This window comes from Bombus pascuorum, chromosome 7, assembly GCF_905332965.1.
Source record: "Bombus pascuorum chromosome 7, iyBomPasc1.1, whole genome shotgun sequence".
Taxonomy (NCBI): Eukaryota; Metazoa; Arthropoda; class Insecta; order Hymenoptera; family Apidae; genus Bombus; species Bombus pascuorum.
The window spans coordinates 13,441,529-13,458,598 of NC_083494.1; the positions used below are offsets into that span (position 1 = coordinate 13,441,529).

At 35.1% G+C, this 17,070-nt stretch overlaps 1 protein-coding gene across 6 annotated transcripts in view; it reads left to right on the forward strand.

The window, feature by feature from the left end:
- LOC132908709 (potassium voltage-gated channel protein Shab) overlaps nt 1-17,070 on the forward strand; it is a 70,891-nt gene that overhangs the window by 6,683 nt on the left and 47,138 nt on the right. For all 6 annotated transcript variants that reach the window (XM_060962964.1, XM_060962958.1, XM_060962959.1 and 3 more), the window contains exons 3-4: nt 4,923-6,284; nt 15,006-15,852. In XM_060962964.1, the coding sequence (XP_060818947.1) occupies nt 5,199-6,284; nt 15,006-15,852 (1,933 nt within the window). In that variant the 5' untranslated portion in view covers nt 4,923-5,198. The remainder of the gene's footprint in view (nt 1-4,922; nt 6,285-15,005; nt 15,853-17,070) is intronic.

Consider the following 17,070-nt stretch of genomic DNA (forward strand, 5'->3'; position numbering starts at 1 on the left):
ATATAAAGATCGAATAAATCATTTTTGTGTAATTAACGCGTTCAAACAAAAGAATAAATATGTAACGTAGAACATTAAATACCGTATTTTGTATAATGTTCTAGTTATAAATAGTAAATCCAGATCATTTTACGACGTAGCGTTATTTGCTTTCAGAATTATTCTCATTCCAGTTACATTTGAACAATGCGTATCGGCTTATGTATACGACAGAGTTTGTGCATCCGATGAAGTTAACACAATGGAATAAAGAATTATTTGAAAAATATTTATTAAAGTATGGAACGAAATAAAGATTTATTTCATTTAAAAATTATTTTCTTATCCAAGTAAATTGAGTTCAAACAACTAAAAGAAATATTTTATATTTCGTCTCAATATTTAATATTGTCAAGTTAAATATTTTATTTAAACAAAGTCTACACCGTACACGTAAAATGTTTCATATTTCCTATTCCCGTAATTCCATAATACGCGTAAAACGATTTTTTTAGAATACACAAAAATATGTATTTTCTAAAATATATCAGAAAGATATATCTTTCTTTTCAACTATGTTCTGCATAAATGATATTGCAGTTAAATGAATACTGTATAACGTATCTGAGAGATGATTAATAAAATGTAGCTTTTAATGAGAAAACATAATTAAAAAAATGCAGATGCTGCAGCTAGATAGATTGTTACATAATATACTATTTAATTGCATACTTTTCAAGAAATGAGTTTTTCGAATATTACTCACAATTAGCCTCGTCCCTTTTAGCGAGGAAACACTAGAAATAGTTTTTTGTAACAAAACTGCTCTTCTCAATTGCAGTAAAAATAGTTGAAGATGAGTTTATATAAATAGCTTATCTCGATATCAGAATAGATGAATTCTTGTCGCAACTGATTACTTCAGTTTATAAAAGCATCTGTATAATGATTTCACATTAAATTTGTTAATAATGAAAGATTCGTTCAAATAGTCTTTGGATTTTGGAAATAAAAATATTTTTGATAATACTGCAAGTTGAATAAACTCGCGCGAGCGAGACTGTTACCAAACGCACAGTTGTTTGGAGTTGTTTGTCCTTGTTTGAACAACATATGTACATAAGTAAATGTAACAGATACACTGACCTCCGTAAGATTCCTTTATCGTTCATAAGGTGTTTTGGTTGATTTATAATAACATTATTTGTATATTACCAGAGTACAAATTAATAATACGAATTAACAATTTGACGACTACAAGCAATATTATTTCAGGAAACATTAATTCAAATCAGAAGATAAAATAAAAAATTACTTCATTTATATCAAAAAGTTAATAAAAAAATCTAGTAAACCAAGGCATAATTATTTCAAAATAATTATGTGTCAAATCAAATAATAGTCATTTTTGACATATTTTATTTCATAGATCTCGCAGATTTATTGGTCGTTTTAACGAATAAATAAATTTCGCATGTTTTTATCTATAATTTTACAATTGAAATAGATTTTTATACAATGGAAAATAAGGAAGTGCAAGGACTTTGGCATATATGTGTATATAACTTTGTAATTGAAATAAATGTTCACATAGCTAAAACAAAGAAACACGCTCAAAGATCTTTTCATCGATACTTTTGTAACTGAAGTACACTCTCACGCAGTGAAAAACAGGCAAATACAAAGATCATTTCTCTGTCTCGTTTTCAATTTTATAATTGAAATACAATCCTACACAGTCAAAAATAAGCTAAGCGCCTGGGTACTTTTGACCGATACTGTATGTATAAAACTCTTACGTAAACTGCACACGATGTATAGACGTTGTTTCATCTCTACACGAGGTATTGCCTCGTAACAAAAGCATTGCGTGAAAATCCAAAGCGTTCCTACCTTCTTATCGTGCATGGTTAATAGCTGTTTATTGTGGTTCCGTAGCATTTCGTCAAAATAATCGCTCTCGTTACATACTGATCTAGACTTCGCACGAAACCACGTGCACGATTGAATCAGGACTATCGAGACAGGTGCTTTTCGCCGTGAATCTAGGTCAGAGTGTATTAACCTCGTATATAAATAGTACTACCAGCAGTACATGGTGTTTCGGGCAAACAGTTTTTAGGTTTCTTTCCGAAAGCCACCTTTCCTCTAGTATTTTGTTTTTTCGTCTTTCTGCTCGTTTCTTTTCGTTCCTCTTTTCCGATCGGACGGGTTTCTACGATTCGCTGCGAACGCGCGCGGCAATAAAGAAAGGTTCTGCCACACGTACGAAAATAGTAACGCAGACGATGATATCAGATTTGAAATTTGGCCTCATTAGAGGCGATGTGCACTTGTTTCTGTCGTCCGAAACGATCGTTTGTACGCGTGTTAACTCATTAAGGGACAATCTTACCTTTTGCGACGTCACATTCCATTCGTAATCGTTTCTCGACTAATTCGTGTTAGTAAATTCAGTTTGCTTCTCGATATTGCGATTATCAGTCTGTGAATGATCACTCAAACGCGCATTTTTCTTTCTTTCGCTCCATTTAAGCAGAGTCTTCATAATACATAGACAATGCGTATTTAATGTACACGGTATATATTATATGCAGTAAATAACTTGTAACTTCTATATACATGTTTAGATTGCTTTCACACTTTATCAGTATAAATCAATAACTGTGTTCAAAAAGTGTCACATAACACACATGATACTTTACGAATAAATTTTTTATGCGAAATGTTCAAATACGTTTCCGAGTCACTGTATAAGTAGGGAAAAAGTTGATTTTGTTGTAACAAATTGACGCTGTTACTGCAACATCGAATATATAGATTCTCTATAATTAAACTAATATTATAATAAAACGAAACGTAGATAGAAATTTCTATCAAGAGATGATAAAAGTGTTTTTTTATTTTGTACTTTCTTCATAATGCCTTGCATATTTAAATGTAAGAAAACACGCAGACACATATTTATCTCATCAAATTGTCATTTGTCAGGTTTAATATGCGATAAGTTTAAACCGTGTATCTGCAGCTTGGAGTTGTTGCTTCGATGTGAGATGTAGTAGTTTGTGCTTCGGATTAAAATATTTCGGTTCAAGTTTATCTCATTGTTATATCTAACGTGAATTGTATTGTGAACAAGGAGCAAGCGTACGAAAAGTTTCCTTAAAGTTTCAAGATGGATATTTCTCAAAGACACAGGGTATTATATTTTATGTGCGATCTTTCGGTACACTAAGTGTCGAAATACTTATAAATCTAATACGGCAAATACAGTCGGAAACAAAAATAAGTGGACAGTTAATGGAAGCAGAGAGAAGACTGAGATTTAATGGAATTAATACTAGTGTTATATACGTATATTTCATTTATTACGTATCGTCTAATTACATAGATTATTTAGTAAACGATTGAAATTAATATTTACATTTTGGTGTGAACAAGTCGTATTTAACAAAATTTCACTCATAACTGTTTGTACTATTTGTCCAGTTATCTTTGTCCCCTACCGTATGCTAAATAAATGTAAGACATGTAGTAATAGTAGGTATATTGCTACGTATGTTCTTATACTTAAACATACAGGACATATGTATTACATTATTGCTTGACTCTTAGTGGGTTAAGCAGCACTTGTATATTGCGCTTCTCGTATGGCAATGAAATTTTGTCCCTAACACGGTGTCGAACAAGGTACCGAATACTGTAATAAGATAGAAAATAACGTGGATGAATTATTTTCGTGTTAGCTGAGAACAGGCAGGCAGCCGAGTATCAGAAACGTTAAGAAGGGATGGGGAACTGCGATTCGAGGAATGTTGGAAATAGCTCCTATTATTCGGTTACATTTCGTAATATCTATACATAAGCATATACCAATCACAATACCGTGTATCGTATAAAATTACATAAAATATAAGGTGATTTTAGAAAATGAATCAAGTAAATCGTATACGAGAATTTTACATTAACATGCTCTGTCACTTATCACACCATACCGCGATCTTTCTTCATATTCAGACTATCCGCCGCATTTGTAGAATAATTATAATATAAACTATAACTAGATAATATTCTTGTAATAAGCTTGCTTCAGAAACAAAATAGTATAAAGTAGATAAAAAAAATATATTAATTATATATCAAATTATATATCAAAATTAGAAATAAAACATAAGGATAATTATACGTTTATTAATAATACGTATGATTTTTAAGTGATTTTAGAGATGCAATTTTTATTTTGTACTTTTATTGTCACGTAACGCTGATATCTTGAAAAATCATTTTTTTAACGTTGATATCTTGAAAAATCATAATCATAATTATTACGGATTTTTCGTCAAGTAAATACAGTCGTAAGAGGAATCTAAAACGAATTGTGACTATTCTTATCGTTGTGATTCATCCTATACTATATACTATGTATATACACTGTGCATGTACTATGAAATACTGTAGTTGAAACGTACTAATACTAGGATGAGTTACATTGTCTTCTTATCCGTTCCATTTGGAACATACAGTGGCTCACAAAAATATTCAAACGCTTCGAAAATTTGTATAAATATATTACACAGGCTATTCATTTGCCGAATCGGTTAACGTCATGAAGCAAAAAGTGGAGAAAATTGTAGAAATTGTACAAGATAAATATTAATCACACAACACGCGAAATGAGTTGGTACTAAAATTTCAAAAATTTCAAAAATTGGGGCTGGCCAACTTGGCCCGTGAACGGCTCATATGTATTACACGAAAGCTTTCGAAATTTTGTCAGCATTGTAAAATGAATCGCAGCAAACACTTGCAGCAATTCTTTTTGGATACCGTACTTGAATTCTATTTATCCAGTACCGTTCATAAAAACATAAATTTGCATAGATATCCGCAGTCCGATCATATCATCGCCAAATGAATTTAAAATTCCGAATTTTTCTGTGCAGATTATGACGTGGCGCGGTTTAACCGAGCCAACGGAAGGGCACAGACGTAGGTACGGATGAAGCACAAGAAGGGTAACCTGGACGAGGAGGAGGAGGAAGAAGACGAAGAAGGAGAAGGAGAGGAAGAAGACGAAATCGAAGACGACGAGAAGCAGGAACAACAAGAATACAAACGGGACAAAGGAGGAAGAAGAAGAAGAGGTTCGCGTGGAAAGAGAAGCGAGAGATCGTTACGTTTAGTCGACGTGTCGGTGTGATCATCGGCTGGTACATTTGATGCTAAGTGAAAAGAGGTTCGAAGACGTCTTAACACTGGCGGACGGGGAACGTAATGGGAGCGCCGTGGTCACGGGCCCGGTGCTATCGTCGTCGTCGTCGTGCACGGTGCCCTACATCGGCACCGACCAGGGTTTCGTGTTCGAGGGTGGCGGCACGACGACGTTGCAGCGGGCTGGTGCAGCCGGTGCGTCGATCGCTAGCTGCACCGGTAGCGGAGGAGGAGCCCTTGGAGGAGTCGGTATCGTTGGGTCAGTAGGAAGCGGTGGAGTAAACGTGGTAGTAGGGTCAGGGATTAGTATGGGCGGAGGAGTGACGGGAGGAGGGATTGCTGTTGTCGGAGGAGGAAAAACTGGTGGAGGAGGTGGTGGAATGAACAAGGAGGTTCGGTATGCTCCGTTTTCGTCGTCCGTAGGACCGACCGGTTCGGTGGCGCCGGTCAACCTGCCACCGCTGCCTCTACCGCCGCCTCCGCCACCGCCGCCGCCGCCGCCGCCGCCACCGCCGCCGCCCCTGCCGCTGCAGATGCAGCAGCAGCGTGCCTACTCGAGGTCGATGACGTCCCTACCGCCTGAGCCGTTTATGATCATGAGGTCGAAGGCCCTTAACCGACGGGTCTCGATCAACGTCGGTGGGGTTAAACATGAGGTGCTATGGCGTACCCTCGAGAGGCTGCCTCACACGCGTCTAGGCCGGCTGAAGGATTGCAACACCCACGAGGCGATCACCGAACTTTGCGATGATTATTCCCTTATCGACAACGAGTATTTCTTCGATCGCCATCCCAAGTCCTTTAGTTCCATCTTAAATTTCTATCGTACCGGCAAGCTGCATCTCGTCGACGAGATGTGCGTATTGGCGTTCAGTGACGATCTCGAGTATTGGGGCGTCGACGAGCTCTATCTCGAGAGTTGTTGCCAACACAAGTACCACCAGAGGAAGGAGCACGTGCACGAGGAGATGAGAAAAGAGGCAGAGTCGCTAAGGCAAAGGGAAGAGGAAGAATTCGGTGAAGGACAGTGCGCGCAGTATCAGAAGTGGCTGTGGGATCTATTGGAGAAACCGACCACGTCCATCGCTGCAAGGGTGAGTGATATTGTCAATGGTCAAAAAAGTGTTCTTGCGTATTAGTATGAGTCTTATTGCCGTTATTAAATGATAAATCGGATCGATAATCGTACGTGTATCGGGTTAAGGAAGTTTCCGGAATGAATCGCCGGAGAAAAATTGGGAAGGTATTCCAAGATCGAATTCTGAGAAGAAGAATCTTGAACTTGAGCCAAAATTTTGTCGTAATAACAATGTGTCGTTTAGCATTGATGGGCTGCCATATTCGAGGATGGTCCTTTGTAATCTTGTCCTAGATTCTTTTACGGGTTCGTTCTATGAATCTAATTTTAATAGGACATTCAAAATTTTCCACTTCTCTTTCTGCATTTCATTGGAAGCTTGCAGCAAGAGTTAATTAGATCGATTTTTCACCGCGTGTACCGGGCATATTTTAAATTGAACAAATTTTCAGATTCAGTGGTATTTTCTTCTTTTCAGTTTATCGATTATCGTTACAGTTTTAAACGATTTATCGATCTTTTTTTTTCATAATTGCAAGATATCTAATAAAATGATACCATATTCCTTTCAGTTGTTTGCGCAAAATAAAAATTGCCAAACAGTTTGAGCAATTAAATCGATCTTTATTTCGATTAACGATTGGAAAATCGATTAATTTGTTATGATACTTTGTTATTATGTGAGAATAGTCTTACATTTTGTTCTCTAATTTACTTACACTGTCTCCACGTTTACAGTTTGTGCTGGAGCCATAATTTGAAGAAAGGTATTATTAAGTTGATAGTAGAGCATCGATTCGATGTAGCTCTCATATAGACGAAAGAGTAGTGAGAACGTTTGCGACGTATGTGATTTTGTACCCGATATCGCTGTAGAGAATTACAACTAAAATAGTAAATCAACAGATCGGATTTGGATTCTGGCTCTAGCTATAATGATATAATGACTGACGATAGTTGTTCCGTTTGACTTCTTGCAGAAACAGAACCCCGATTTTGAGTCACCAATTTTTTCCAACTCTTAGATATGTAGTAAGCTTCTTCCACGTCATATAGTGACAGATACTCAAAAGTTTTTGACTTATTTATTTCTAAAGTTCTCATAGTTGTTATAGCACTATGAAAATGGTCATAGTTTGTTAAATGATAGGCAAACTATAACTAAATACAATTTTCTCAATCATACTTTTCTCCACTTTTTGTGGTTGGTGCTAATAGTAAATAAAAGAATTAATTTCATAATATAAAATATATTATAAGCAATCTAGGTAAATTTCAGAATATAAAATTTGTAATTTTTGTAATTTTCATTTTTTTTATACAACGTTATTAATTACCTCGAGAAACGAAGAAAATACTTCTTCGAAATATTATAAAGTTAACGAATAATTAACTAATCTACTTATTTTTTTCATAACTGTCTTACATCAATGAACGAATTTAACTCTCGGTAACTGTATCGCTGTGTAAGATAAACGAGAAAATATGTACGGAACAGATATATTTAAATATGTGCTTTTACTTTACAAACCATAGAAATCTCAACGTTGTAACAACTTTGACTTACCTCTAAGTTACGTAAACAACTTCAAAAACGCATAACATGAAAACTCTTGAATATCATGACTTGTAAAAAGGAAGATGCCTAATACATATTCTAAAAGTTGTATAATAATGGACGACTGGAAGTTACGGACTTTTCCTTCTTAGTTCTTTCGACGATACGTTAAACGTAGTACGAATGAAAAAAACAACTAATGATCATTTTGTAAATGATTTTTCCTCTTCTATGAAATTATCAATTAAACATCAGCTAATAGAAATAGAAATCTTTGCATGTTATGTTCTTCATTAACAATAATTTCATGCCGTTTCAAGCTGTATACAGTACACTTGTATATATTTACAGATTACTGATAAATCTTTATCGCTAACTATTAGTTAATCGATTTTACTTGCTAATATACTAATATAAAAAATTGGAAAATCGATTTTGCTTTTCCCTAGCAAAGCCAGATCGAAATCACGTGCGTTGATCGAGCATTATCATTACTCATTAATTACCAGGTATCGATTAGACGAACCTTCCCATATCGATATACTATAATTATGCTATCTATATTAATAACGTTTTATGTGATTGCAGTAAGGTGTATGTATATGTATATATGTGTATATATAATACATATGTACATAGAAATGTATATACACACATATGTATACGTACATAAGTCGTAGACATACGTATATAAGGTTGAAATGTAAAATAGAACAGAGTTTTAATTAATATCCAATATAGAGGAGATTAATCGAATTTTTTCAACAGTCGTTGTGTCGATGTATGTAATGTGTATTTTATTTCTAGGTGGTGTTAACAGCATCATTACTAATCTCATTTTTTGTATAATCTAGCATACTTTAGTTCTTAGTCTTAAAATTTGTCGTCTTTTAAAACAAAACTTTTAAACGAATCATCATGTTTGACCCTTCGATGATAATGGGAGTGCATAATACGCGATTACCAGGTATCACGTAGATTCTTTCTCGACACCGCTCCCTGTGAGATGTCAATAGCAATTTCGCTACCAGCGAATTCAATTCGATATGTGCTTATTCAAATATACATATACATATATATACCGTCAATAATATATGTGTATATATATATATATATATTTACCATAAAAGGAAAAAGAACGTAATTGTCGCTAATGTAAATGCATAATCATCCAGCGTAAATGGAATGGACTAGCATTAACATAACGAATCTGACGTTGCTCGAAAAGAAATATATTCGCACATAACCGTAGAAAGAGAATCAATTAGAACTAATTCCAATGTTTGTTACAAAAGCACGTGTACGTTATACATAGACGACGTAGGATTAGCAAAAGAGTATATAATATGCTAGCGCGCACACTGAATTAATCTTTAGATAGATCACAAATGGATTACCACGTAGACCATAGTGTAGATATTTCTTTTCGTGTACACGTTGAATTCGTAGTACTAACGAGCTAACTATAACGTGTAACAACTGTGCAAGAGAATCTGTGAGGTACTTAGGCGACATAATTTTTTTTACAAATATGTTGTCTCATATTAATACTTGCCATATACACCACAAACAATACACATTGCACACACTGTTGCTCCAAGATGAAACAGTATTATGCGGGGTACTGAAATAGCACCTTTTATCCTATCACTGACTCCAGATTGTCACCAAAGATTTTCTCTATTCACACAAACGTACGATACATATATATAATACATATATGTATATATATACCTATATCCTGTAACATCATTTTTCGTGTCTCTCTGTTATCCTATTCACATGTAGCTACATAGATGTGGACGCTCGATGTGACACGATGATAATTTTCATTGCTTTTATCCGACTTATCGGTACCCAGCACGTCACGTTAACCGCTTTAATGGAAAGAAACGGAAACGCTCTTCGTCGAAGAAGTTCCGCGGAGGAGTCACTCCCTGGAGAACTCCTTACCGTACGTCCAAACATTTCTCCTCAATGCGTCAATATTACAGAAACTATTGATTTTCCACTATATTTAAACCACGTAAGGGACCGTTGGTCAATAACTATAGCTACTTCTGAAAGTGTATGGTTATAGTCATCGGCAACGTTAGACATTGGGTCTTCTCACAACTCTTAGTTTCTTTGTCCATATCGAATCCTTTGCGTTTGAATAATACAGTGTAATCTCCCTATTCAAAGAGTTCCTACGTACGTTGTACGTGACTGAGTAATCACACGAGTATAAGGCAAGTCTCGCGCAGAAGAAATTTATTCGAGGACGAGATGAAATGTAGAAAATGCGATCATCTGTTCTGTTGAAGTCGTTTATTTACAATGTAACGATCGTATTATGAATCGATTAAGAAATACGTGATTATATGGAGATTTCATTGTATTCGGGTCTATGCGAATTTTGAAATTTTATTAGCTTCGTTGAATCGTATTTCATTTACGTAGATTTGTCTAGTGATATTATTTATTTATTCGTAATACACCGATACACTTATAAGTCAAAATGACTTTATATCTGAATAGGAGACATAGCGACAGATTAATACCTTTTCTCACTTTTCAATCTTTGCAATTTTTAATGTGAAATATACTGAAGTATACTTTGGTTTTTTCTCTTTATGTATTATAAATGAAAATTTCAAAAAATATAACACAGTGTGAGTAAGTAAAATTGTTAAGTTGATACAGTTGTGAAACATGTTGGTATGATGTTTGATAATTATTTTCGTCGATTAAAACGTATCTACTATTTTAGTTCTATTGATTATTCATTAAACAGATATATGTTAATTTTGTATATTTTTAAACGAAACTTAAAAGATTGGAGTAGAATTATTGGAAGAGTAAAAGATTTAAGCAGAATTTTAAAAGATTCGCATAGATCTGATTTTACAAACATCCAAAGGGCACGTACTAGTTAACGCGTAAAGTCGAAGGTCATTTTCTGCATGCAAGGGAGATAAAATCAAATAGCATTCAAGAATAACTACTCGGTAATTACTTCATTAAGGTTGTGCTTCCTGGCGAAATAAGAATCAGCTATAAATAATATTATTACGTAATATTTATCAAATTAAATAATATTCTGATTAATATTATAAGCTGTGGAACCCAATTTTTACAATAACAGATTTTTATTTTTTAAACAGCCTCACTTATAAGGTTTGAACGTAACGTAAGATTACTTTAATTTATATAACACGAGTGCATATTAAGTATCAAAGACAACAATCAAAGACTTCAGTCTCTTCTTAAAGAAACGTAAGTTCATCTGTTTTAACATAATTGTGCAGTGTCAGTTATTTATTTTTTCGAAGAAAATAACATGTCGAACGATGGTTTGTGCCGAACCGCTACAGTTTATTGCTTCATTTATATATATATATATACTTGAGCTTAAGTATCTTTAGCGAAGTACAACTTGAAGAGAAGAAAAAATTGTATCATCGAGTATTGATAGTTTCTATCTGTCCCCGCTTTGCTTCTAGAAAATGACGCGCGCTTTAAAATGTTAACCAGTATGGGTCTACCAAAGTTGGAAAACAAAATACATACTCCGCAACACGTGCATGATAATAATTTGTACAACATATCAATGTTGATGATTACGATCTAACGTATTCAAAATTTGAGGTAACATCTATACCCTAGGGAGAAAAATGTTAAAACATCATATTGAAATTTTTCATTTCAAAGTTCAAACTTTGTCATTGTATGTTTTGTTGGTATAAGCAAGAAAAACTTGTATATAAATCAAAAATCGTAAAATTAATAAACGTACGAAGCTTCATTAAAATACTGTAAAAGTATTAAAGAAATCGTAATTAGGACTAAATTCCGTTAAATAACTAACAGACTTATGGTTATTCTAATATCAAACCGGAATAGATCCACGACATAACCAGTGGTTAAGTAGTCGTTTCACTGTTTCTGTGAATGCAGAATTGACAGCGATGAAATATTAACGCTACGTATTAATTAACGTTTAATAGTTACTTGTTCGACTATAGTATTTTTCTCATTTTATTAGATTTATAAAACACTGACAAAGTTTGACTGTAGAAAGCCGGGGTACCGTTCGCAAATATTTGGGCACATTCATATTGAACAAATTTATAAAATATATCTTAAAAAAATTCGTTGATCTAGTATTAGCCTATGATCTTTAACAACCATATACAGCTGATATATATTAATGAAAAAAATGGATAATGTTAATTAGTACATATAAAAAAGTGATAACTGCACTTAGACGAAGATCGATCCTATGGAGACATATGAATTTAATGACTTTAAGTGACTATTAATATTTGATGTTTTAGAGCGATTGAAATATACGTTTCTAGTCGCATAGAAGTGTCAACCATTTGTTATATATAAACATGAAGTTTTAAAGGAACACACGCTGTTTTGATTTAAATTCAGCGAAGATTTTAATCGCAATTGTGTGAAAAAGTAAAATGTTATCAACAAAGAGAGGATTTTTCACTCAAACTTTAACAACTATAACGAAATAATCTTTTGATTAAATTGCACAAGATGTCCAAATATTTATGGACGGTCGTGTAAAAGTATTTCATCGTACGGTTTAAATATTTCTTATTTAGAAACTTGTCAATACGTCTAATAGTCATCTCGAACGAATTATTTTCGTAGCACGATTGCGAGAATAAGCAAAAGCTGTGAGTAATTCGGCAATGATCCACCTATAATTGGTCTTAGAAGAACATAGAGACGGCTTATTATCTCTCATCGACCGCTTTTTTACGCGCATCAGTTCTCTTAAATCTTTACAAGATTACATTAGTTTTGCAACAAATGTATGCCGTAAGCTTTCTCTTTCTTCCAACTTTACGAGTCTTCTCTTTCTTCCTTTTTTCCCTATATTTAACCCATTTAACGATATTGTAAAAAAGTCGCATAACACAGCTTTCTGCAAAGAGTTTCGATATCTTGCACAAGGAGTGTTCCGCACAAGCTTGCACCAACGCAAGCTTCGTCGATTATTTTCATTTCTTTACGTACCTTTTTGACTAAACTTACGAGTACGCCAATTCCTCCACGACTAACAGAAGTTCATCGGTGTATTCGCGGAAAGCATCGCAGCTGATTGCATGAAAAGTTGCCGATGTGACAACAACCCTTTCGTAACTTCCTTTTCTTCTTCACCTTTCGCTTTATCGACTAGCACCAAAGTCTTACACACTCGGAAGCCAAACAACTTCGGACATTTTACTAAACAGAAACGACGATAGATTCTTCAAATTACGCTAACGTAGTTTCACATTTTTTTTTTTACCATTTTCAAAATAATACCAGATAACATATTCATAAAGTAATAACAGAACAATAACAAGATTAATCTTTTGCGATCTGAGTTAGGTTGAATAATTTATTCCAAAAATTGGTTTATACCCGGTAAATTATTTTTGAAGATCGTTCGCGATTCGACTGTTTATATTTTCATATTTTCGACTCAAATATTTCCACCGAGCTTGTGATCCAATAGATTTTATACGTTAAAAGCAAACGAAAGTAGAGATCGCAAGGGGTTAATTGATTAAAAGTTCGATCCTTTACGCGATGGTAAAGCTTTACTTCCGAGTGTACGAGTTTGTGTTACCCGTAGTATAAATATGCGAAGCGAGCGCCTATATTTATTTCAGTTAAACAGACTCGCGGTAATTTTTGCTACATTTCCCCGAAGCAACGAATTGATTTCGCTTTGTAGCGATTGCACTAGCGTGGCAGGTTATTATAGGACACGAGAAAACTAGCTACGGTTGGTCGGGCATTTATTTTATCTACTCTTCCTCTTCTTCTTTTATTTTTTTTTTTTCTTCGTTTTCGAGGCTTGGTTGAGGGTGTGGACCAAAGGGAGCGGGGTTTTGAAGGGAGTAAATGAAACATGTGTTAAATACGCATGCCGAACAATGTACAAAATACAACTTGTATAAGTCGAGCGACGTCGGGCAGACTGCCTTCAAACGACGAAGATACTCCTTGGTGCAAACATCTGGGTATCTATACGTTTCTATAGCAGTTTTCAGCGATTCTGTTCACTGGGTTCATTCGAGTCCTCAGTTTCGCAGGAAATGCTTTAGAACGTTATAGCAGTCCACATTACATCCTTCCCCATCCTTTTTCCTTATTTTCTCGACGCATCGTTTCGAAGTCGTTTGGAGGATCCACGACAAACGTTTCGAGCGTATTCTTTTTTATCCTTGGTCGTACAGTCGTCTACAATGGGGCCCTTTTTGCACTACTGTCTCTTTTAAAAACTCGTTATTGAAGTAACGGTGGCGTTGAATCCAAGATTCGAACGATAAAAACCCGCTTCTTATCGGCACGTCGGTCGTTGTTCTATACGAGGGTAACATTGTATTGGGAAAATAAGCTTCTTTTCGTACGCAAATTGTTGCTTGCTTCGTATTGTACATTTTTTCGTACATGTAAACAGACTACTTACGCTTTCCTTCTATTTTGTCAGTGATCGAATATGTTGTTATTGTATTTGGTGTATAATTTGGTACATATTTTTGAACGCTTTCGTGCAGTGAGAGCTTTTGGTATTTACTCTGTTTTTTGGTAGTTGTTGTTGCTTATAAAAAAAAGCAGGCTATAAATAAAACTATTATATTTTTCTTCGTATTTCACCGATAACTCACATGTTGTGAAGTATTTCCATGTTATATCCGAGTCTGGACGTTGTAAAGAGATACGTATTTCCGGTTGACGGTTGGAATTCTCATTTCTGATCCAGCTTTTTGTCGACTTTCGTGCGATAATAAGAAAAAAGAAAAAGTATCATAAATATGGTAAACACGGTAACGCAATTACAGACTACACGGAGTTTTTCTTCTTCCGTTCTTCACTTTCGTCTACCAAAGTCTACTTCATTGGCTATTTCCTGTACGATAACCATTTAGGAACTGTTACTATTTTCAATTTTGTCATTCCACTACGTTCCGTTCAAATTACACATGGAAAATATAATAAATAACACGAAATAGAAACGTTCGATTGTAGAAAGAAAGAAAAGAAAGAAATATGTACGATAGCCAGTCGACGGAAAGTTCTAAAAAAGGTGCGGTAATTTTAGTTTAATCGCAGCAAGAATAGTAGGAGATGAAGCGATCTGACGATGTCGGTATTTGACCGGTTGATCCGTCGGTTTTCCAGGTGATAGCTGTGATATCAATACTCTTTATTGTGCTTTCGACGATCGCACTAACTCTCAACACCATTCCTAGTATGCAAGTGAATGATGAGAAGGGGAACTTTCAAGACAATCCGCAGCTCGCCATGGTGGAGGCTGTGTGCATCACATGGTTTACCCTCGAGTACATGCTTAGGTTCAGTGCCTCGCCGGACAAGTGGAAGTTCTTCAAGGGTGGTCTAAATGTGATCGACCTGTTGGCAATACTGCCGTACTACGTATCTCTGTTCCTGGTCGAGACGAACAAGAACGCGACCGACCAGTTCCAGGACGTGCGCAGGGTAGTGCAAATCTTTCGTATAATGCGGATCCTGAGGATCCTGAAGCTGGCCCGCCACTCGACCGGGCTGCAGAGCCTTGGCTTCACCTTGCGTAACTCGTACAAGGAGCTGGGCCTGCTGATGCTCTTCCTGGCGATGGGTGTCCTTATATTCTCGAGTCTTGCCTACTTCGCTGAGAAGGAGGAGCCCGGGACCAAATTCATAAGCATTCCAGAAACCTTTTGGTGGGCGGGCATCACGATGACCACCGTCGGATACGGCGACATCTACCCCACGACCCCGCTCGGCAAGGTGATCGGCAGTGTGTGTTGTATATGTGGTGTCCTGGTAATCGCGTTGCCCATTCCCATTATCGTTAACAATTTCGCCGAGTTCTACAAGAACCAGATGAGACGGGAGAAAGCCCTCAAGAGGCGAGAGGCTCTTGAAAGGGCAAAGAGGGAGGGCAGCATCGTTTCGTTCCATCACATCAACCTGAGGGATGCCTTCGCCAAAAGCATGGATCTCATCGATGTCATCGTCGATACTGGTAAGCGACGGACCACGAGGAGGATATACACACTTACTACTCGTGTTATATGATACGCTCTGATAATACACCGATCTTCTGAGAATCGAATGATACGATCTAACGGTAAAGAATATTGGAATAAAGAAAATTAGAATAAATTTACTTGATAACAATAGTTGGTGCATAAGTAAATTGTAGGGAATAGGTATAATATATTTAATAATAAAACAGAATAAGATGATACGGATGAGGATGATTGATTTCAGAAATACTACTCCGTTGACGTTTTATAAATATGTACTCGCTTGATATGATACTCGTATATATTTTAAAGCAAAGAATATTAGAATAAATTTACTTTATAGGAATAGTTGGTAATGGCAAGTAAATTGTAGGAAATAGATATAATAATTTTGCGAGAGGATATGGATAATGATGATCGATCGCGGAAATGGTGTTTTATTATTGTTTTATATTCGTACTCGCTTGAAACGATACTCGTATAAATTTAAGATGAAGAATTTTAGCATAAACGTACCTTACGCAGAGTATTTGTGTTGTACAAGTAAATTTTTGAAGATACAACATTATGGTGGTTTAATGGAGATGATAAATTTTATCGCAAAAATACTATTTTAGTTATGTCTCATAAATATAACAACCTGAAACGGAAGTCAAAATGTTTTCATTGCTAAGAAATTTCTACTATTACGTTTTCGACGTTTCCACTATTTTTATTGGTAATTTTATATGCACTTCCATACTTTTGATGAGGTTTTTTAGTATAGCACGTTAAATGAAAATTAAAATTAAGATTTTATATGCAATGCTACTAAATAATAATAAATAATTTGTTAGTTTTATCTTTTTGCTTTTATGAATTTATCTAGCACTTTTCTAGGTACTGTAATTAGATGTACTTCGATAAATCACCAATTAAATAATAGGAAAATCCTCTTTCATTAGTCATAGCTTTTAAAAATAACATTACCGAAAAAAGGATGGTTTTTCCCTCGAACAACTTTGTTTTTTCTACAAACAATTGTCAGAATTTACTAATTAAGGTCTGAAATGATTGGGTTCCAGAAAACACGTATGAAAAGGTAGATAGTTGAATGCACACGTACTAGGCAAATATTTATACTTAATTACTTTAGAACGAAATGTCGTGTAGAAAATATTTTTCTATTTTTTCAATTTCTTTTTCACACGAAATCATTCTCTTCTGGTTGTACT